At 42.8% G+C, this 21771-nt stretch overlaps 1 protein-coding gene across 10 annotated transcripts in view; it reads left to right on the top strand.

Moving 5' to 3' along the window:
- The window catches only part of LOC126943562 (caspase recruitment domain-containing protein 8), a 49808-nt gene that overhangs the window by 1459 nt on the left and 26578 nt on the right, over positions 1-21771 (top strand). For 5 of the 10 annotated variants that reach the window (XR_007721767.1, XR_007721766.1, XM_050772442.1 and 2 more), the window contains exons 2-9: positions 5534-5622; positions 13167-13268; positions 15562-15702; positions 16627-16767; positions 18980-19020; positions 19666-19816; positions 20450-20679; positions 20759-21018. Coding sequence is in view for 8 of the 10 variants with exons in the window: in XM_050772442.1 (XP_050628399.1) it covers positions 13210-13268; positions 15562-15702; positions 16627-16767; positions 18980-19020; positions 19666-19816; positions 20450-20679; positions 20759-21018 (1023 nt within the window). In the remaining 2 variants the exon portion in view is untranslated. Of the gene's footprint in view, positions 1-5533; positions 5623-13166; positions 13269-15561; positions 15703-16626; positions 16768-18979; positions 19021-19665; positions 19817-20449; positions 20680-20758; positions 21019-21771 lie in introns of those variants that run through there. The other 5 variants (XM_050772441.1, XM_050772443.1, XM_050772444.1 and 2 more) reach the window with 5 other exon arrangements.

A 21771-nucleotide genomic window follows, 5' to 3' on the forward strand; every position in this document is an offset into this window, starting at 1 on the left:
TGCATATGGTTTTGAGCCATAAACCTAGGTTTAAAGACAACTAATTGAAGAACTCAAACAGTTATTCAAGACAGTAGGGAATTAGGTGAGTCCTGGGGTAACCATGTGGCCTGCGTTCTTATGTTGTGTATAGGGGCCTCAACTTTTCTCATAGGAGTTTGTCCAGGTATAGCATGTCATATTAGCAACAGCACAGACAATTTCTTATTTAACCAATGGATACTAAAGAATTTTGTAGGTTGGGTTCTGTTAAGTTATAAGCAGAAGGAATTGATCATAAAATTTGAATTATACCATTATTCTGCCAAGTAGAAAAGGTTGAATTAAGTGAAATGAAAGTCTCGTTATGATATACAGTCTTGTTTCAATGTCTTGCTGAAAGTTATACTGTGTGAAAACAGCAACGTTTTCTCCTGGTTTGTGGTGTGAATGTCTCGTTACGATATTGGTAACGAGTTTGGTAAACTATTGTGTGATCCGAATATCAGCCTTGAGACTTGTTCCCTCTTTCATTTCCCTCTGGCTCACCAACATGCTAATCCATGTTCACATCATTGAAACCACAGAAGCCAATACCAGTTTCACCACTGTTGGTCCTGGATATTCACAAGATTATTGTCAAACTAGGTCATACATACAAGAATTTAATATGCATTTGGAGCTTGGATTATATTTCTGTTAAACTGAACTGCTCTATGGGACTTCTTTTATTCATTCCACAAATATATTTTGCACATGTTCCTTATTCTTGGTACTATTTAATGGGTTTGACGTACGTCCATGATCTAAACAGATAAAACTCCCGCAAGGATCATTTATCAATGTCATGGTGATTCACAATGTCCTGTTCGTGTTCCTCATGGTCTGGACCAGCATCGACATGGCGAGTCTGCTCTGCAGATACCAGCCCAGCGTCTGCACAGCCCCAGCCTCCTCTCTTCCCAGCCATCTCCTGAACACAGAGCCACCCACACCATCCTTCTGCTGCTCAGTTGCTTTGTGTGCTTTTATTACTCAAACAACTTCATCACCCTTTATTTCTTTTATAAATCTGAGAAAAACCCAAGGCTGGAGATGATCACTGGAATTATTTCATCATACTACCCAACCATCTGCCCTTTTGTGCTCATGAAAAATAATAAAATTATTTTCTAATTTACCTCTTCATCTCTAAGACAAGAATGATCAGTTCTCAGGGAGCTTTTTTTTTTTTTTTTTTTTTTTTTTGAGATGGAGTCTTGCTCTGCCGCCCAGGCTGGAGTGCAGTGGCCAGATCTCAGCTCACTGCAAGCTCCGTCTCCCGGGTTCATGCCATTCTCCTGCCTCAGCCTCCCGAGTAGTTGCGACTACAGGCGCCCGCCACCTCGCCCGGCTAGTTTTTTTGTATTTCTTTAGTAGAGACGGGGTTTCACCGTGTTAGCCAGGATGGTCTCGATCTCCTGACCTCGTGATCCGCCCGTCTCGGCCTCCCAAAGTGCTGGGATTACAGGCTTGAGCCACCGCGCCCGGCCTCTCAGGGAGCTTTCAATGGCTGGCCTCAAACCCCATACTTTCTTCTGCAGCTGGGAAGTCTCCATGATGACTTAGGTGGAGAAAAAGTCAGGCAGTGATTGAACAATTGAATTGGGGCTAGTTTGAATTGAAGTGTATCATAAATTTAAAAAGCATTCAGGTTTTGAAGTCAATATAAATAACAGTATATAAATATTATCTTAATAATTTTCACATTGCTGACAAGTTTAAATTATGACATTTTGGGTAAAACATATGTGTATGTTTTATTATATTTACATATATATGCATATTTAAATAAAATACATATATACACATATAAGTATATATATAAATATATATGTAAATATATATATAAGAGTGTGTGTGTGTGTGTATGTGTGTATATATATATATTTTTTTTTTGAGATGGAGTCTCGCTCTGTTGCCCAGGCTGGGGTGCAGTGGCTGTATCTCAGCTCACTACAAGCTCTGCCCCCCGGGTTCACACCATTCTCCTGCCTCAGCCTCCCAAGTAGCTGGGACTACAGTCGCCCGCCACCTCGCCTGGCTAGTTTTTTGTATTTTTTAGTAGAGATGGGGTTTCACCATGTTAGCCAGGATGGTCTCGATCTCCTTACCTCGTGATCCACCCGTCTCGGCCTCCCAAAGTGCTGGGATTACAGGCTTGAGCCACCGTGCCCGGACTTTTTTTTTTTTTTTTTTTTTTTTTTGAGACAGAGTCTTGCTCTGTCACCCAGGCTGGAGTGTACAGTGGTGTGACCTCAGCTCACTGCAACCCGCACCTCCTGGGTTCAAGCAATCCTCCCACTTCAGCCTTCCGAGTACCTAGGATTATAGGTATGCACCACCACGCCCAGCTAATTTTTTGTATTTTTTAATATAGATGGGGTTTCACCATGTTGGCCAGGCTGGTCTCAAAATCCTGACCTCAAGTGATCTGCCTGCCTTGGCCTCCCAAAGTGCTAGGATTACAGGTGTGAGCCACTGCACTGGCCTTATAAGTATATATATACATAAACATATATGTGTAGACATATACAACTACACATGTATTATTAAAACTAATTTTATCTTCTTGTTTTTGCTTTTTTAAATGCAGCTGCTAGAAAATTTAATATACATTTGGGGCTTAGATTATATTTCTGTTAAACTGTACTGCTCTATGGCACTTCTTTTGTTCATTCCACAAATATATTTTGCACATGTTCCTTATTCTTTGTACTATTTAATGGGTTGGACGTATATCCGTGATCTGAACGATAAAACATAACAGCACAAGAGATTATACAGAATGTTTGTGGTACAGGAAAAGGTATATGTACACATGATAGGAGCTAAAAAGAATAGGGCTGGTTAAGAGAATGTGGTGTGCAGGGAGTGCAGGTGCAGGGAGCTGCAGTGACTGGGATTACAGGTGTGCATCACCGTGCCTGGCTAATTTTTGTATTTTTGTAGAGACGGGGTTTCAACATGTTGGCCAGGCTGGTCTCGAACTCCTGGACTCACGTGATCCGCCTGCCTCGGCCTCCCAAAGTGCTGTAATTACAGCTGTGAGCGACCACGCCTGGCCAACATTTATCATTTTAAATACTCATCTGCACAAATATTTCCAGCTGGGGCCACTTCCCCACCCCTCACATGACAATGGCAATGATATATCATATTCATGGTTATTAAAAAGAATCTGGAGCAACAATATGAATGTCAGACAAATTAGGCTTCAAGAGCATTTCCCTCCATCTTACAGGAAGTAAACCCAAAGAAGAAGTTATATTAAGATTCCAATAAAAGAATGCAAGATGACCATCTGTGTAAAAATGTAATCAATGGGGAGCAGGTGCACCTCCAATAACGTTAGACAAAATACATTTTACCTAAACAGCATTACTAAATATAAAGTAGATCACTTCAATAAGAAGAACAATTTTAATTTTGTGTATACATATTAACACTTTCAATATGTGTATACTATACATGGGTAGAATGATAAACAGATATAGAATAATCCTCCCCTCTTGTGGGAAATCTGATCAATAGTCTTTTAGCAATTAACAGAACAACAGAATATCAGTAGAGATATAAAAAATTGACCAATTCATATTCTTAAGTGCCCTAGAATAACAACTCACACAGCCATTGAAGAATCCCCATCATCCTATCTCAAGCATAGAGGAAACACATAGCATCCGTAGCCACACAGCAAACACAGAAATGACTGCCAACAAAGTGGAAGAGTTTAGCTCACAGATAAGTTATCTGAATATATGTATAATGAGTTATAAATAATAAATAATTGAGCCAGGTGATGTAGTACATGCCTGTAATCCCACCTACTTGGGAGGCTGAGGCAGGAGTTTGAGCCCAGGAGTTTGAGTCCAGTCTGGGCAGCATTGCAAGATCCCATCCCCCAAATAATAAACAAACTAACTAAGTAATCAATAATTGAATGAGAAAAGTTAGCTCATATTTCAATATGTTCCATCTTAGTATATATACTTCTAGGCAACCACGTAGTGACAAAAATTCTGTGGAAATCCATCACTAAAGTTCATTATGTAAATAAATGTGAAGACTAGATAAGAACCACAGAACACAATGACACTGGAAAAAATGCCACAGTAATTCTTTGAAAAAAATGCAGGCCAGGTGCGGTGGCTCATGCCTGTAATCCCAGCATTTTGGGAGGCCAAGGTGGGCAGATCACAAGTCAGGGGTTCGAGACCAGCCTAGCCAACATAGTGAAACCCCGTCTCTACTAAAAATACAAAAACAATTAGCTGGGTGTGGTGGTGAGCACCTGTAGTCCCAGCTACTCGGGAGGCTGAGGCAGGAGAATGCTTTCAGAGAAACTTCTTGATCACAAGGGGAAATCTGAAAGTTGTCAGAACAAAATGGAGTCACTTATGTTAAGGTAACCCTGACAAATAGAGCCAGGAAAGCCATGAAGAGAGGACTGTTATCCTTGTATGCCTGAAAATGAAAAAGACTCCACAAAAGCCACAACCTTGCATAAAGGTCTTCACAACCTTAAAAAATATTTCTGCTGGTCCAACCTCGGACTAATGTCACCCTTGTTACTGATCTTTGTAGCCAAGGAAAATTCTGTCAAAACAACATGCAATCCTCCCTATTTCTGTCTTCCTTTATCTCCCTGAATATACACATAGTTTAATATGGCATATCTATTCCCAATGGCAATGCTCTATTCTCGAATAAACATTGTTTCCGGCTGGGCGCAGGGGCTCCCGCCTGTAATCCCAGCACTTTGGGAGGCCGAGGCGGGCGGATCACAAGGTCAGGAGATCGGGACCATCCTGGCTAACAAGGTGAAACCCCGTCTCTACTAAAAACATAAAAATTAGCTGGGCGTGGTGGTGGACGCCTGTAATCCTAGCTACTCAGGAGGCTGAGGCAGGAGAATGGCGTAAACCCGGGAGGTGGAGCTTGCAGTGAGCTGAGATCCTGCCACTGCACTCCAACCTGGGTGACAGAGTGAGACTCTGTCTCAAAAAAATAAATAAATAAAATAAATAAAAAATTAGCTGGGCGTTGTGGTGCACGCCTGTAGTCCCAGCTACTCGGGAGGCTGAGGCACAAGAATTGCTTGAACCTGGGAGGCAGAGGTTGCAGTGAGCCGAGATCATGCCACTGCACTCCCTAGCGAGAGAGGGAGCCTCAGTCTCAAAAAAAAAAAGAAAAAAGAAATTGTTTCCCTTAGGAAGCTTTCGTATGTTTGTTAGTTAGGTTAAAACGTCTAATAATTAAAGTTATACAGTTACAGTGTAAAATTATTAGTATTAGCCACATAAACATTGGTGTAAAAACTATTATTACAGAAAGTAAAACAAACTAAGTATGAGAGAGATTAAAGACTGCCCAAGCCAAGTCATTGAAGTCATAAATTTAAGCTATGACTAACAGGATGCCGAGCCCCTAGAGGGATTTGTTTTTAGCAAGAGGAGGGCCCTGTTTCCCCTTCTGACACGCGCTTTGTCGTACTCCCTCCTTGCTAACCAAGAGGAGCAGAACACGGAGCAGCCTGGCGGTGTCCCAGCAACAAGCCTCCGTTTCTCCTTCCTGTATCCTGGGGCTCCTGAAACTCACCTGGTAAGCGCTCCAGAAAAGCAGCAGGTGGTGACTTCAGGGGAGGACGGGTCAAATGGGAGAATCCCCTTAGGTCGGTTTCTCTAGTTCTCAACTTCTCTTAAAATAATGCTCAAAGAGAAGGAGGGCTCTGAGCACTGAGGGAAGTAAGCTCTTAGGACTTCCGGTCGCCATGATGGCTGTGGGTGGTCAACAGGGTCAGTGCGAGCATCTGGGCCATCTTTAATGTGGGCAGGAAAAAACACGATTACACTTACTTCTGCAGAGTTTATAATATCCTTGCCCATTATTTAAAAACAAAATATCTAAGACATAGGTAATAATATATTTTAAATAAAATTGAAGCAATATATGAAATTTCTCTGGAATTCATCCAGCCACTCTCGGCTGTTACCACTATCCAGAAACGTGTTTAATGCCCCTGCATGATTTATATGTTTGGTTTGTATTTTAAATATTATTTTCTGTATATTTAAAAGTTGTATTTGCTTGGTATCCTGCTATGCATTCTCATGCAATTTGATTTTTAATCAATATTACTTTTTTTTTTTTTTTTTTTTTTTTTTTTTGAGATTGTGTCTCCCTCTGTCACCCAGGCTGGAGTGCAATGGCACAATCTCAGCTCACTGCAACCTCTGCCTCCCGGGTTCAAGCGATTCTCTTGCCTCAGCCTCCCGAGTAGCTGGGATTACAGGCGCATGCCATCACGCTCAGTTAATTTTTTGTATTTTTAGTAGAAACGGGGTTTCCCCGTGTTGGCCAGGATGGTCTCCGTCTCTTGACCTGGAGATCAGCCCACCTCGGCCTCCCAAAGTGCTGGGATTACAGGCGTGAGCCACTGTGCCCCACCTTGGTTTCTAAATACTATTTTGAATACAAGGGAGCCAAGGATCTGTGGAGAAGTGGTTACTTCTAGGGCTGGGGCAGGGAATATACAAGATAACATTGGAATAAATTGTGACGCCAGAACGTGAAGAAATATTCCAAAAAGGCTGGGGCATGTTGACTGAACACAGAAGACAAACATGCATGACCTCAACCTAATCATGAGAAAACATCAAAGAAATCCAAATTGATAAACATTCTGTAAAATAATTGACCATGCTCAGCGAAAGTGTCACAATCACAAAAGACAAGGAAAAAATAAGAAATTGTCGCAGACTGGAGGAATCTAAGGACAGATAACAACTAAGTGCAATGTGAGATCCTCAATTAGATCTTGGAGAAGAAAGCGGACATTCAGACAAATGTAGACAAAATTCTAATAAGGTCCACACATTAGGTAATGGTAGGATATGCCAACATCAATTTCCTTGTTAGATAATTGTATTACATATACTATTATGTGTATAATTATTATATTACAATTACATATACAGCTGTATATAATATATAATACAATAAATGTATATGTATTATATATGATATAAATGTACATATACAATTATTTTATATATAACAACTATTATATAAATACAATTATATATAGCTAACATTAGGATAAGGTGGTTGAGGATTTATACGAATCTTTGCTATTTTTTCATGTTTAAAATTATTTCAACATAAAAAAATTATATGGGTCATGTTTTTTGTACCGTTTAATTCTAGGCACCATAGTTTCTATTTTAATGGGTGTATTTTCTTCTTTTATGGAATTGGGATAGTCTGTTATATTAAAAGGCTTTTCATTTTTGTATATTAAGATTTTTCTGGCCGGGCACGGTAACTCATGCCTGTAATCCCAGCACTTGGGAACCCGAAGCAGGCAAATCACCTGAGGTCAGGAGTTCGAGACCAGCATGTCCAACATGGTGAAACCCCATCTCTACTAAAAATACAAGAAAAATCAGCCAGACTTGGTGGCACATATTTGCAATCCCAGCTACTTGGGAGGCTGAGGAGCAGAATCACTAGAACCCAGGAAGCAGAGGTTGCAGTGAGCCAAGATTGCACCACTGCACTCTGGCCTGAGCAACAGAGGGAGACTCCGTCTCAAAAGAAAAAAAAAAGATTCTTTCTCTAACTTACTGGTTTATCTTACTTTTGTAGCTTATTTCAGGTGATTTGTTGTGTTTGTCTATAGAGTAAAATAACATGTCTAGTGAGTTATAGTTTAATGTCCTTCCATTCAATCACCGTATTTCAAGTTTATTCCAATATTTTGGAATAAGCTTCCAATATTTTAACTTAAATAGGGAAGGTCATACTTGGTATTTTCCTGACCTCAGCTGGAATGATTTCATAGCGTCCACATGAAGCATAAGGATAGCCTTTGGCCTGAGAGAGACGTATTATGCCAAGAATGTGTGTAATCCTTTTTACTGAGGAATTGTGGGTGGAGTTTTTTTCCCCCCAAGAATGATTGTTAATTTTGGTCCATCATTTTCCTTTGATTGTTCTTTATCTCAAAGAAACAAACCAACAAACAAAACAAAACGTCCTGGTCTTCTCACCTATTTTCTTGTAGTACCTTTAAGCGATGCTCCGGTAATATCTTTTTCTTAATTATTATGGAATGCATGGGACAGTTCCATGTCTGATTATATGCAGAACGTGCTTTCTACAAGTGAGTTTTTGTAGTATTTCTGTACTCTGTCACACTAGGCCATTTCTCTATCTTCAAGGATCTCCCATCCACCCCTGCCTCTACCACATCTATCCGCTGCTCAGCCTCCATTCCAACTGCCCAGACCTCACAGCTCTTGTATTCAGACTCTACAGATAAATCACCGAGTATGAGACTTTACTCACAGGAAGTTCCTCTTCTGGCCCTTCCTGACTTCTTTATGTTTTCTCACTCTGCACTTCCTCCCTGTTCCTCTGCCATGCTCCACCCTGACTTCACAGTTTTGTCTGCTAGCGAGAAACACTTGGATTTGTGAATTATATCTGTCTCCTCGTTATTCTGAAAACGGAGTTTGCATGGACTTTTCCATTCACCTTATTGCTTTCATCGATACTCAGTAATAGACGAGATAAACTGTTACTTCCCATTGCCTTGTTCGTTTCAGAAGTACCAGGTAGAATTTTACCAACAAGGCTTCATACATATTCCCAGTAATTGTTGAGTGATTTAATTGTATATTGTCTTGCTATTACTTTGATCATATATCACATTATTTCTCATTTTTGAATACCTGGACTTATATAAATTTTATGTAATTCATGTTTATATTTATCCAAGTTCTCAGAAACTATAACTGCTGAAATTGATCATAACTCTCCTAATACAGGTGTAATTAAAGTGAGAGATGCTTTTTGGCTCATGAAAAAAAAGGCTGTAGATCAAGTCTCAGTAACTTCTAGTTAACCCTATAGAAAGTTAGCCAAAATAATGTATAGCTTCTTTAAATTCTTCTAAGGAAAAAACTCCATTTTGTTTCTTGAAATGAGGTATTGCTTTGTCACCCAGACTGGAATACAGTGACACTTTCACAGCCCACTGTGACCTTAAACTCCTGGGCTCAAGGGATCCTCTCACTTCAGCCTCCCGAGTGGCTGGGACTACAGGCGCAAACCACTGTGCCTGGCTTCATGAGAAAAAAATTAAATATATAATGGTACTAGGTAAAATAATACTAAATAAGAAATCATTTGAATGCATACTATATTAACTCTGGAATAACAATACTTAAATAAAAGAAAAGTGTTTGTTATAGCAAAGGGAAGCTTGTAGTTCAGAGGATAGCTAAATTAAATTTGTTGCAGGCTGTGAGAAACATAACAATTAAACATAAATACATGAAATATGTAGATTTTTATATTTTTATTGAAAATTGCATAGAAATATTTGGTTTGTCTAGTTGGAACGTGTGAGTGATTATTATGCATATAAATAAATATTCAGTTATTGCTGATAAATTCATTGGTGGTAAAATAAAACATTTGTATAGGGTTTTGGAAGTCAAATCTTTAAAATCACTTCTCTGAATTCCCATTAGATGATTATTGCTACCAACAAAATTCTAGTAGGTAAACACAACCACCTTCTAAGAACTTAGAACTCTCAGGCTGGGCACGATGGCTCATGTCTGTAATCCTAGGACTTTGGGAGGCCGAGGCAGGCAGATCACCTGAGGTTGGGAGTTCAAAACCAGCCTGAGCAACATGGAGAAACCCTGTCTCAACTAAAAATACAAAATTAGCAGGGTGTGGTGGGACATGCCTGTAATCCCAGCTACTCGAAAGGCTGAGACAGGAGAATTGCTTGAACCTGAGATCGTGCCATTGCACTCCAGCCTAGCAACAAGAGAAAAACTCCGTCCAAAAAAAAAAAAAAAGAACTTAGAACTCTCCAATATTAAATGGCCAGTTGCCTCAGAATAAAAACAAACCAAACTATTTCAACCAAGGTGAACTCTGAATAATTAATTCAATTGTTTCACTTTCTTCTTAAAGAAGTTGTGAAGAACTTTAAAATGACATGACTGTAGAACAATAGTGAGATGCAAAGAACAAAAACCACCACATAAGAAATTGTGAATTTCATTGAGCAGCTTTACTGTTCGTCTTAATATGGTGCTAATTGGAGTTGGTTTTGCATTGCTCAGTAGCAGAGATAGAATTATGGTTTGTTATATGTGGTGATATAATATACAAATATACCCTCTCTAGCTTTGTCTACTGATATAATTAGGTGCATTGTGACTCCAGCAGCAACTGCCTGATGTATCTGCCTAGAATTCATGTTTTGATCTGTAAATCTCTAATAGTAATTGTGAAGAGCTCAACTCAGTATGGAAACTGATCCGGTCACATATTTTTCTTCAGCCTCTTAAATAAACTGCAAAGAGTCTGAGGTCACACTATGCTGGACACACTGTAATTGCACAAACAAAATTGTAGGGCTTTGTTCCAAGATGGTATTAAGACTTGATCTATGGATAAGATCAACTTGTGGGTGATTCAGAGGTGCCCCCACTAGTTTCCTGCAACCAGAAATTGTAAACCTACTTGTGTGTTTAAAGATGCTTGAAACAATATTGCAGAGAGAGGATGGTGAGACAGTGGAGTGCTGTATGATCCTGAGTGTTAAACACAATTTGATTTATTAAAATTAAGTTGCATTCCTAGGATACAAATAGTTTGTTTTAAAAAGTAGGCATAGTATTACGCTATTTTTTTTGTTTGTTTGTTTGTTTTGTTTTGAAGACAGAGTCTCTCTCTGTCACCCAGGCTGGAGTGCAGAGGCACGATCTCAGCTCACTGCAACCTCTGCCTCCTGGGTTCAAGCAATTCTCCTAGCTCCGCCTCCGGAGTAGCTGGGATTACAGGCGTGTGCCACCACGCCCAGCTAATTTTTGTATTTTTAGTAGAGATGGGTTTCGCCATGCTGACCAGGCAAGTCTGGAACTCCTGGGCTCAGGTAATTCACCTGCCTCAGCCTCCCAACGTCCTGGGATTACAGGCGTGAGCCGCTGCGCCCAGACACCCTATTTTAATATATTTAATAAAACCAAATAGTCAAAAAGTTAAGATGGATTATTTGTGGGCGTTTGGATTTTGAGTGATTTGTAATTCACTAATTTTCTTTTCTGTTATCCAAAGTGTCTACAATGCTATTAATAATATGTATTATTACTACTATATAAAAATCTTCAAAAATTACAATAAGATATCACTTTACATGTACTAGAATGGCCATTTTTAAAAGGCCTATAATAACAATTATAGATGAGGATATGGAGAAGCTGGCACCCTCCTACACTGCTGGTGGGAATGGAAATTGGTGCTTTGGAAAACAGTCTGGCAGTTCCTTGAAGGTTAAACGCAGAGTTACCATATGACCCAGCAACTCCACTCCTAAGTATGCACCCAAGAGAATGAAATAATCTGTCCACACGGAAATTTGTACCTGAATATTCACAGCAGCATTTTTCATAACAGCCCCAAAGTGGAACTCACCCAAATGTCTATCGTCTGCTGAATGGATAGAGAATATGTGGTGTCTCCATACAGTGGAATATTATTCAGCCATGAAAACAAAGGAGGTTCTGTTATGTGGTATAACACGGATGGACCTTGAAAACATTATGCAAAGTGAAAGGATCCATCACAAAGGACAATATATTGTTTGATGCCTGTCTTAGTCACTTTGGGCTTCTTTAACAAAAGGATCATAGACCATGTGACTTAAACAACAGGATTTATTTCTCACAGTTCTGGAGGCTGGGAAGCCCAAGATCAAGGCACTGGTACATTCAGTGACTGGAGAGAACCTGCTTCCTCGTTCATAGATGGCTGACTTCTTCTTTTTTTTTTTTTTTTTTTTTTGAGATGGAGTCTCATTCTGTCACCCAGGCTGGAGTGCAGTGGCGTGATCTCGGTTCACTGCAAGCTCCGCCTACTGGGTTCACGCCATTCTCCTGCCTCAGCCTCCAGAGTAGCAGGGACTACAGGTGCCCGCCACCACTCCCGGCTAATTTTTTGTATTTTTAGTAGAGACGGGGTTTCACCCTGTTAGTCAGGATGGTCTCGATCTCCTGACCTTGTGATCTGCCCGCCTCGGCCTCCCAAAGTGCTGGGATTACATGCATGAGCCACCGTGCCCGGCCAGACAGCTGACTTCTTGCTCTGCTCTCCCATGGTAGAAAGAGGGAGGGAGGTCTCTGGGGTCTCTTTTCTAAGGGCATTGAGACCATTCATGAGGATTCCACCCTCATGACCTCATCACCTCCCGAAGGCCCCATCTCCTCGTATCCTCACATTTGGAGTTAGGATTTCAACACAGGAACTTGAGGGTGGACATATACATTCAGTCCATAACAACTCCTATTAAATCAAATGTCCAGAATGAGTAAACCTATGGAGACAGAAGGTGGATTCGTGGGTGCCTGTGGCTGGGTGTGCGTGCATGTGGGGAATGGGGAGTGCCGCTTAGTGAGTTTCTTTTTGAGGTGATGACACTGTCCTAAAACTGATTGTGGTGGTTTTAGTTACATAGTTACAACTTTGTAACTATGCTATATACGACATTGAATTGTATAGTTTATTGTGTGGTTTGTGAATCGTGTGGTTGGTGAACTATATATCCATAAAGCCATTATTTTAAAAATCTAATCTTTAAAAAATGTCATAGCAGAACCGGTGAAGGTAATGGGTCAGACAACGGTTCCTAAACCCAAGCATTTTAAAGAAATCTAGGTGACGATTTAGGCAAGAGAAACCATTAGAGTTGTACGAGAGAGAATGGAAGGCAAGGAAAATAATCACACTTTTGCCTCTGTCAGGTTGGAATCTCTAGAAGTTACTATTCTACATGGCTTAACTTGCAGATGCAGGGCTACATCAAAAATAAAAGAATTTGAAAAATCCATACTCCCACTTCATTAGGCAAAAAAAAAAAAAAAAAAAAAAGTTTCTATTTTGCAGCTCACCTGTTTGGGCCTCTGTTCTAAGCACCTACCGCTGCTAGGAGCAATTCCACTGATGCATCTCTTTTGAATGAGCAATAAGTGCTTTTGTCAACCTTTTAGAGACACGGAAGCTAAGATTTATCTGACGGTTCTTCCCATGTACCTAAATACAACCTCTTTTTATTTTTTCAGGGTGAAAAAGATACAGTAAAGAGATAAATACAACATTTGACAGATGGACAAAAAGGAGTGTCATGAAGAGAGTAGCAGCAGTGATGAAGAGCTGTGGAGACGGTGAGTGACTTTGCGCTCTGTGCGGGTTCCTGATGGCTGATTCTTCTGCATCTCGTTATAGTTCATGAGATACAGGGCACCATGGATGTTTTCTGGAAGAAAGGTTCTGCTCACATTGTATTCACTCATTCATCTCTGTATGAATGAAGGGGAAAACCCCAGGGACACCCAGGTGTACTTTTTTTGTTTTGTTTTTTGAAACGGAGTCTCCCTCTGTCACCCTGGAGTGCAGTGGCACAGTCTCAACTCATGGCAACCTCCGCATCTCCAGTTCAAGCGATTCCCCTGCTTCATCCTCCCCAGTAGCTGGGACTACGGGCATGCACCACCACGCCCATCTAATTTTTGTATTTTTAGTAGAGACAGGGTTTTACCATGTTGGCCAGGATGATCTTGATCTCTTGACCTCTTGATCTGCCCACCTCGGCCTCCCAAAGTGCTGGGATTACAGGTGTGAGCCACCACACCCGGCCCAGGTGTACTTTTTAGACCTTCTCTCTCCTTCCCTGATTTTCACCATGGCTGCTTCATACCTGAGCAAAAGCGAGTCTAGGGCTGTTCTTCCAGCTCTTTCCTTGATGCATGGGCCTATGGCCTTGACCATGCTCTTGACAATGCCACAGCATGGCACCCAGATCAGAGCAGAACCATGCAGCCTGACTTACTAAGCCCTCCCGCTGTGCGTTTCAGTGGCTCCTCATCAGCACGCGGCTTATCTCTCATTTGTAGAAAACGAATGCACTGTTTTACATGGTCTTGGAACTCAAAACAAATTAATCTGACCAAATATTTCCGTGTATGCAATTCAGATACTGCTGTAGAATGAATGTTTGTGTTCCTCCAATATTCATATGTTGAAATCCTAACTTCCAATATGATGTTATTAGGAGATGGGGCCTTTGAGAGGTGTCGGGTGATAAAGGAGAGCCCTCATGAATGGAATTAGTTCCTTCATGAAGGAGACCCTGGAGAGCTCCTTTCTCTTTCCCCATGCTTGGACAGAACAAGAAGTCTGCCCTCTATGAATCAGGAGCAGACACCGAGTCTACCAGCACTTTGATCCTGGACGTTCCAGCATCCAGAGCTGTGACAAATGCATTTACATTGTTTACAACCTTCTCAGTCCATGCTTTTTAAAAATAGCAGCCTTGGCCGGGCATGGTGGCTCTCGCCTGTAATCCCAGCACTTTGGGAGGTGGAGGCGGGCAGATCTCCTGAGGTCAGGAGTTCGAGACCAGCCTGGCCAACATGGTGAAACCCCATCTCTACTAAAAATGCACAAATTAGCCGGGCATGGTGGCAGGCACTTGTAATCACAGCTACTCGGGAGGCTGAGGCAGGAGAATCGCTTGAACCTGGGAGGTGGAAGTTGCAGTGAGCCAAGATCACGCCATCACACTCCAGCCTGGGCAACAACAGTGAAACTCAAAAAGAAAAAAGAAAAAAAAAGTCTGAAATGAGTGAGACATGCTCTGGCATGCATAAAAGACCACGGACTAGGATGAATTGTTTGCTTTGGGAACTCAGTGTTTCCTAGGTCTTGTGCTAAGTAATTTTAGCCTTCTATGATTAATCACCACAAGGATTTGTGATGAGAGTACTGTATCCTTATTTTACAAGTTAGAAAGCTGATACTCGGAGAGGTTAAGCAACAATTTTGACAGGTCTGTCACTGCTGAGTGATGTCTGTGAAAGGCACTGAATGCAGATTTCTCTGGTGTCCATCATCCTTGACACGCTCGCCCTAAATAAAGAGATCCTACCTTCAAATAAGCTCAGTCCATCCAGGGTTGTGCAAACAACTTCTTCAGGTTAACATTCCCTCCTGTTTAGGACCAACGAAGGATAGAAGAGTAGGGCCCTTCTTATGCTCCATAGTTTACAAAAACACTGTATCCTTTCAGAAGCCAGTAGTGAGCATCGCCAAGTGTGACAGACTGTGATGAACATCAGGGATTGAGAATCAAAGGAGGCATGCCTCCTGAGATAAGATCAATGTCTACTGTGTGGAAACAGAGATGCAGTTAATTCAGTAAAAATGTGGAGGAATGGCATTTTATTATAGGATGGGCATCAAAGAAGGTGTCTCTAAGAATAGGCACCTCTAAGGCTTCTCTAAGGATGGCATCTCTAAGAATAGTATCTCTAAGGATGGCATCTCTATGGATGTGCATGTCTAAGGGTGGACATCTCTAAGGATTGGACTACTTTTGCTACATCACAGTGAGAAGATTGTCCCACCATTGAGCTCCTCTGACATGCTCACATTCCAACTCCATTTGTGTTTTCCCAGGGACAATGGATCCAGTAGGAGTGTAGATGCATCAGAACTCGTAAGACAGCAGACAGTACTGGTTGACAATAGCATACAGAAACTGCGAGACACGAGAACTGGAATTTTTTCTCAGGCTGAAGCCTGTGTGACAGATGATACGTAAGGGACATATATTTGTTGGGGAAAAATGAAAGATTTGGAATTTTGCTGCACTGGTTCATGTACATTCATAAGAAGCAAAGACGTGTAGGTTATTTGCATAAAAATTAGTATATATGTTACTTTTCTTCTTTGTTATCATAAGTTTTTATTTCAAAAGAGTTTCTATCTCATAAGATGTAAGAAAAAGAGGTCGGGGCCGGGCGCGGTGGCTCACGCCTGTAATCCCTGCACTTTGGGAGGCCGAGACGGGCGGATCACGAGGTCAGTAGATCGAGACCATCCTGGCTAACACGGTGAAACCCCGTCTCTACTAAAATACAAAAAATTAGCCGGGCGCAGTGGCGGGCGCCTGTAGTCCCAGCTACTCCGGAGGCTGAGGCAGGAGAATGGCGCGAACCCGGGAGGCGGAGCTTGCAGTGAGCCGAGATGGTGCCACTGCACTCCAGCCTGGGCGACAGAGTGAAGACTCTGCCTCAAAAAAAAAAAAAAAAAAGAAAAGAAAAAGAGGTCGGGGCCCAGTGACTCACACCTATAATCCCAGCGCACTGAGAGGTGAGGGCAGGTGGATCACCTGAGGTCAAAAGTCAAACTGGGAATCTCGTCCTTTCCCTAAAATTCTTAGCAAGGTTATATAGGTCAACAAGTATATTATGAAACCAAAGTTTGTGGCAAATGCTAGATGTTGAGAATTGATTGACGTCTGCTTCCTAGGATGGAAAAAGCAGCATATAGTGGGAAATAGGCATCCAGTTAAATTTTACTTGATGAGAGGTGAGATGGAGTCGTGCAGGCCTGAGGAAAGACTTCCCTAAGATAAAATATGGGGTCTATGGCTATTAACATAAAATCTTCCTGCACAGCCCATGCTATCATCAGGCACCTACCTTATATTCATAGACAAATTCTGTTCTTGTTTTCCAGGGTATACAGGGAGTTACCCCCTGTTTCTCAGATGTGTGGTAGCATCTTACATTTTTTTGACGAAGATGACGAGACAGAGGCTGAGGCATTATGGTTCACTGCTTTTCCTAAGTATCAACCATCTGGGGAGGACATTCCCAGGTAAGAAAAGCTATTCTGGGCCGGGCATGGTGGCTCACGCCTGTAATCCCAGCACTTTGGGAGGCCGAGACGGGCGGATCACAAGGTCAAGAGACCGAGACCATCCTGGCTAACACGGTGAAACCTCGTCTCTATTAAAAATACAAAAAATTAGCCGGGCGTGGTGGCGGGCGCCTGTAGTCCCAGCGACTCAGGAGGCTGAGGCAGGAGAATGGCGTGAACCCAGGAGGCAGAGCTTGCAGTGAGCCAAGATCGCGCCACTGCACTCCAGCCTGGGCGACAGAGCGAGACTCCATCTCAAAAAAAAAAAGAAAAGCTATTCCGTTGGAAAACTATTGGACGCTGTGTCCCAGTATCACAGAGGAATATGAGAATGAGAAGAATTTGGGTGTTTTTCATCAAACTCAGGGGAGAATGAATGAGCTTATGCAATACTAGCAATGAATCCAGAAATTTTTGAGGCAAACCTTGGGCAAGGACATTTTCTTCCATGGAGGTGTCTAGAGAACCTATACACAAAAAGGCAATGAGCAATGCAATCAAAGGCCAGTGGGTTATTGGTTGAACTGTTACCCAATGCCTAAAACCAACCTAATTCTCTAGGAAACTGGCTGATGATGAGGCTGACGACCGCAGTGGAGTCCTGAGATTTAACACCAGGAAGGGGAGAATGGATCTATTTGTAGGGTATGCCAGTTTCCAAGGGTTGAATATCCCATCGTGGCAGGTTTCAAACTACCAACGTGAAGCCCCTGATGAGGGAGTTGGGAGGACACGTGCAGAAGTCGCTCATCCTACTTTCACCACACAGATACAATAGACATAAATAACCTCAAGGGCATAGACTGCTGGACAGTGTAGAAAAATGACTGGAAATTGGTATGTTTTCATATGTATTACTTTTGTTTTTAATATGATTGATTTAAATGCTAGCTTGTATCGTTTAATTTAGACTAATGGTTGTGTGGAACAACTTGGTTGCAAAGTCCCTGAAAATGGAACCGTCGGCTCTCATGATCTGGGATGCGCTGTCTGCATTTCTGCGCTGGCTTCCTCCCACCTTCTAAACCCCTCCTCAGCAGGCAGTCTCCAGCATGCACATGCGCCAGGAGAGAGAGTATAAAATGGCATGTTTACTCTTGCTGCTTTGCCTGTAGCTACCCGAATCCACAGCAAAATGTGTAGCCGCAAACAGCAACCAGTCTTAGGATGTCAGGCCAAGGGTCTCTCCATGCTTGACTTGCCTACACAACCCTTCTGAGAAAAGCGCTGTAAAGCCTTTCTCTTCATCCCGCTTCTCCAGGTACCTTCTCTTTTTAAACCTAATCCACGTGTCAATTTTTCTGGTGGTCTCTTTCACGTTGAAATAAACAGACGCCTCGAGGAATAGATCAAAGGCAGAGAATTTGATGGAGTTGGTTGCCTTCCTCCAGAAGGGATCGCCTGTGTTAGGGCAGATTTCTCTCCAGGGGCCTGACGCACCACTGGCTCACGCTGTAGATCATGGAGCCCGTGTTGGCTAATATTGGAATCACCTGTGAGTCTTTGAAAGCCCCGATGCTTTGGTGCCACCTCCAGACTTCTGATTCAATTGGTGTGGGCTGTGACCTGGGTATTGGGTGGTTTTTAAAGCTTCCCGGGTGTGGTCAAGTTTGGAATTAACTTGGAATATAAATGCATGCATTTTGTGCATTGGTGAATTACTGCTTCAGTCTTTGATTCCAACATCATATGATACCAATTGGAGCAATCAATTTAAGCCAGAGAAGCTGGCTGTGTCCACGTTGAACATGAGCACAGGACAAAGAGAAGAGGGAGAGATGCCAAGATATATTTGGCTCTAGGGAGCAGCTTAGCTCCATTATTTATAAATCTGGATAAAGATATCTTCATTCAAAATATCTTCTATTTTTTGATAGTCTAGATCCATCCTAAGAGAACTTTCTGTGATGACAGGAGTGTTCCATTCTCTGCTACACAGTGTTGTCACCATGAGTGACATGTAGGTGTTCGAGAAGTTGAAATGTGGATGGTGCCACTGAGAAACCAAAGTTTACCTAAGTTTAATTCATACAAATTTAAACCATACATCTGGGTAGCGGCTACTCTACTGGATGGTGCAGCTCTAGTTTTTAATAACATCGTCTTCATCTTCATCAACTAATTCTTGATATTTTTCATCTTTTTGTGACATGGGGATCCCAACCTCCAGTGTATCAGAACAGCAGGAATCTTCAGAGGGACAAGAATCAGGTAATGGACTAATAGGGAGAAGATTGAAGGGCATATGGATTGATGGAAATGTTCTGTTATTTTATGTGGAGAAGACAATTTAGAGTCTTTTGTGCAGTGAAGAGATCAGGAGTGATTTTCCTTACCTCGGCCACAGTGCACTGTGCAGTTTAAATGGGGACATGTAAGCCTCTCACCGCTGGGGCACGGAAATGCTCAGGGGAACCAGGGGATGGTCCTGGTGGCTGGGGACAGCAGCAGGGACTAGGAAGGATGCACGCTGTTTCACCTTGCAGAAAAGCTCGATCCTTTTCTGACCTGGACTTGCCTCACCAGCAGAAGCTGTCATCTGTTCTTTGGGGCCAGTAGAAACGTAGGTGCATTGGTTCCAGTCCTCAGCAAACGGTGCCTCCCACCAAAGCTGTCCAGCCTGGCTTCCCAGAGAGCCCTGTGGAATTTGGGGTATACTTTTAGTCACGACAGAGAATATTCTTGTGCCTTTCCTTGTCTGGATTCAAAGAAGCAGAACCGCATATTCCGGTCACTCTCTGTTCTTATTTGATATCTGTATCCCAACAGCATCTGTGTAATTCAGCCTCCAGGAGTCCTTCGGGCCATGCTTCTTCCAACTCTTTACCTCTTACATGTCTAGTATTTTCTTTTCAGGAGATATTTGCTCAGAAGAGAATCAAATAGTTTCCTCTTATGCTGCTAAACTCGGTTCTGAGGTTGAACAAGATTACACAAATCATCAGTTTCTGGGGCCTGAAGGAAATGTGGATGTTGAGTTGATTGATAAGAGCACAAACACATACAGGTAAGAATGGAAGATGCTGATGATTTGAAAACCGCTTTGATATAAAGGAAGTGTGTAGGCCGGGTGTGATGACTCAGCACTTTGGGAGGCCGAGGAGGGCGGATCACGAGCTCAGGAGTTCAATACCAGCATGGCCAACATGATGAAACGCTGTCTCTACTAAAAATACAAAAATAGCCAGGCGTGGTGGCACCCGCCTATAGTCCCAGCTAATTAGGAGGGTGAGAAAGGAAAATCGCTTGAACCCAGGAGTCAGAGGTTGCAGTGAGATGAGACCTCACCACTGCACTGCAGCCTAGGTGACAGAGCGAGAATTCATCTCAAAAATAATTAAATAAATATAAAAATAAAAATGGAAGTGTATCGGCTCCATCCCTTATGATAGCTAAAATTTCATCAATAATATGTTTATTCCATGTGCTGCGAAATTGATATTTTAATGTCAACATATACAGAATGCAGAAAATTGGGGCCCAGAGAGGTTAATGAACTCCCCAGCGTTTTCTAATGTAGTGAAAGTCGCAGATGGGTCCTGAACTTGCCTCACTTCAAATCCCACCTCCCTCTGCACATCGCTGCTTAAATCCAGTTCCTGGGGTTCTCCCGTCATGACATCACTCTGGCTCCTTTCAGCCTTCGGTTCCCCACTGCTGGCTGGTATCTGTGGTCAGCCACCGGCCTCGGCTTCGTGGTAAGGGATGCGGTCACGGTGACGATTGCGTTTGGTTCCTGGAGTCAGCACCTGGCCCTGGACCTGCAGCACCATGAACAGTGGCTGGCGGCCGGCCCCTTGTTTGCCGTCACTGCAGAGCCAGAGGAGGCTGTGGCCGAAATCCACCTCCCCCACTTCATCTCCCTCCAAGGTAATGCGGGGTGAGCGGAGGCTGTGGGGGCTGCCGGGGCGCGTGCTGTCTCACTGCTGTTGCGGTTCTCCTGCGGCAGGTGAGGTGGACGTCTCCTGGTTCCTCGTGGCCCATTTTAAGGATGAAGGGATGGTCCTGGAGCAGCCAAGCCGGGTGGAGCCTTTCTATGCTGTCCTGGACAACCCCAGCTTCTCCCTGATGGGCATCCTGCTGCGGATCGCCAGGGGGACGCGCCTCTCCATCCCCATCACCTCCAACACGTTGCTCTATTTTCACCCCCATCCCGAAGACATTAAGTTCCACTTGTACCTTGTCCCCAGCGACGCCTTGCTGACGAAGGTAAGCTGAGCGATTTAGGAGACCAGAGAAGATGACAATGATATTTCCAGGTTATCCCCTCGGCCCCTCCAGTGGAACAGAAAGGGCAAGGCACAGTTTTCATGGAGAGAACATGGATCACTCTCCCCGAGGGTCACCTATAGGTGCTGAATATTGAGCCACATGCAACAATCCCCATAGAAATTCAGGTCTACTGAGAAGGGACCTTCCTCTTCTGGCTCTCAAGGAGGAGATGGTTAGAAGAAGTAATAGCAGAGATTCTCTCACCAAATTTTATTTTATTTTATTTTGTTTCTGAGACAGGGTCTTGCTCTGTCACCCAAGCTGGAATGCAGTGGCACAATCTCAGCTCACTACAACCTCTGCCTCCTGGGTTCAAGCAGTTCTCCTGTCTCAACCTCCCGAGTAGCTGGAATTACAGGCAGGCGCCACGACGCCCAGCTAATTTTTTGTATTTTTAGTCGGGACAGGTTTCACTATATGGGCCAGACTGGTCTTGAACTCCTGCGACCTTAAGTGATCCTCCTGCCTCAGCCTCCCAAAATGCTAAGATTACAGTCACAAGCCACCGTGCCCGGCCTCTCACCAAATTTTAGACGGATAATATCTGAATGACAGCCTCACACTTGCTCACATCTCTAGGGTAACTCCTTCCTTTCGGTGGCATCTCCCTCTAGCGCATTTACAAAAGGCTGACGGTCCCACACCCTCTCTTAGGTTAGGGATGAAGCGGATGTTCTGCTTTCTGCAGCT

This window comes from Macaca thibetana, chromosome 19 (assembly GCF_024542745.1).
Source record: "Macaca thibetana thibetana isolate TM-01 chromosome 19, ASM2454274v1, whole genome shotgun sequence".
Classification (NCBI taxonomy): domain Eukaryota; kingdom Metazoa; phylum Chordata; class Mammalia; order Primates; family Cercopithecidae; genus Macaca; species Macaca thibetana.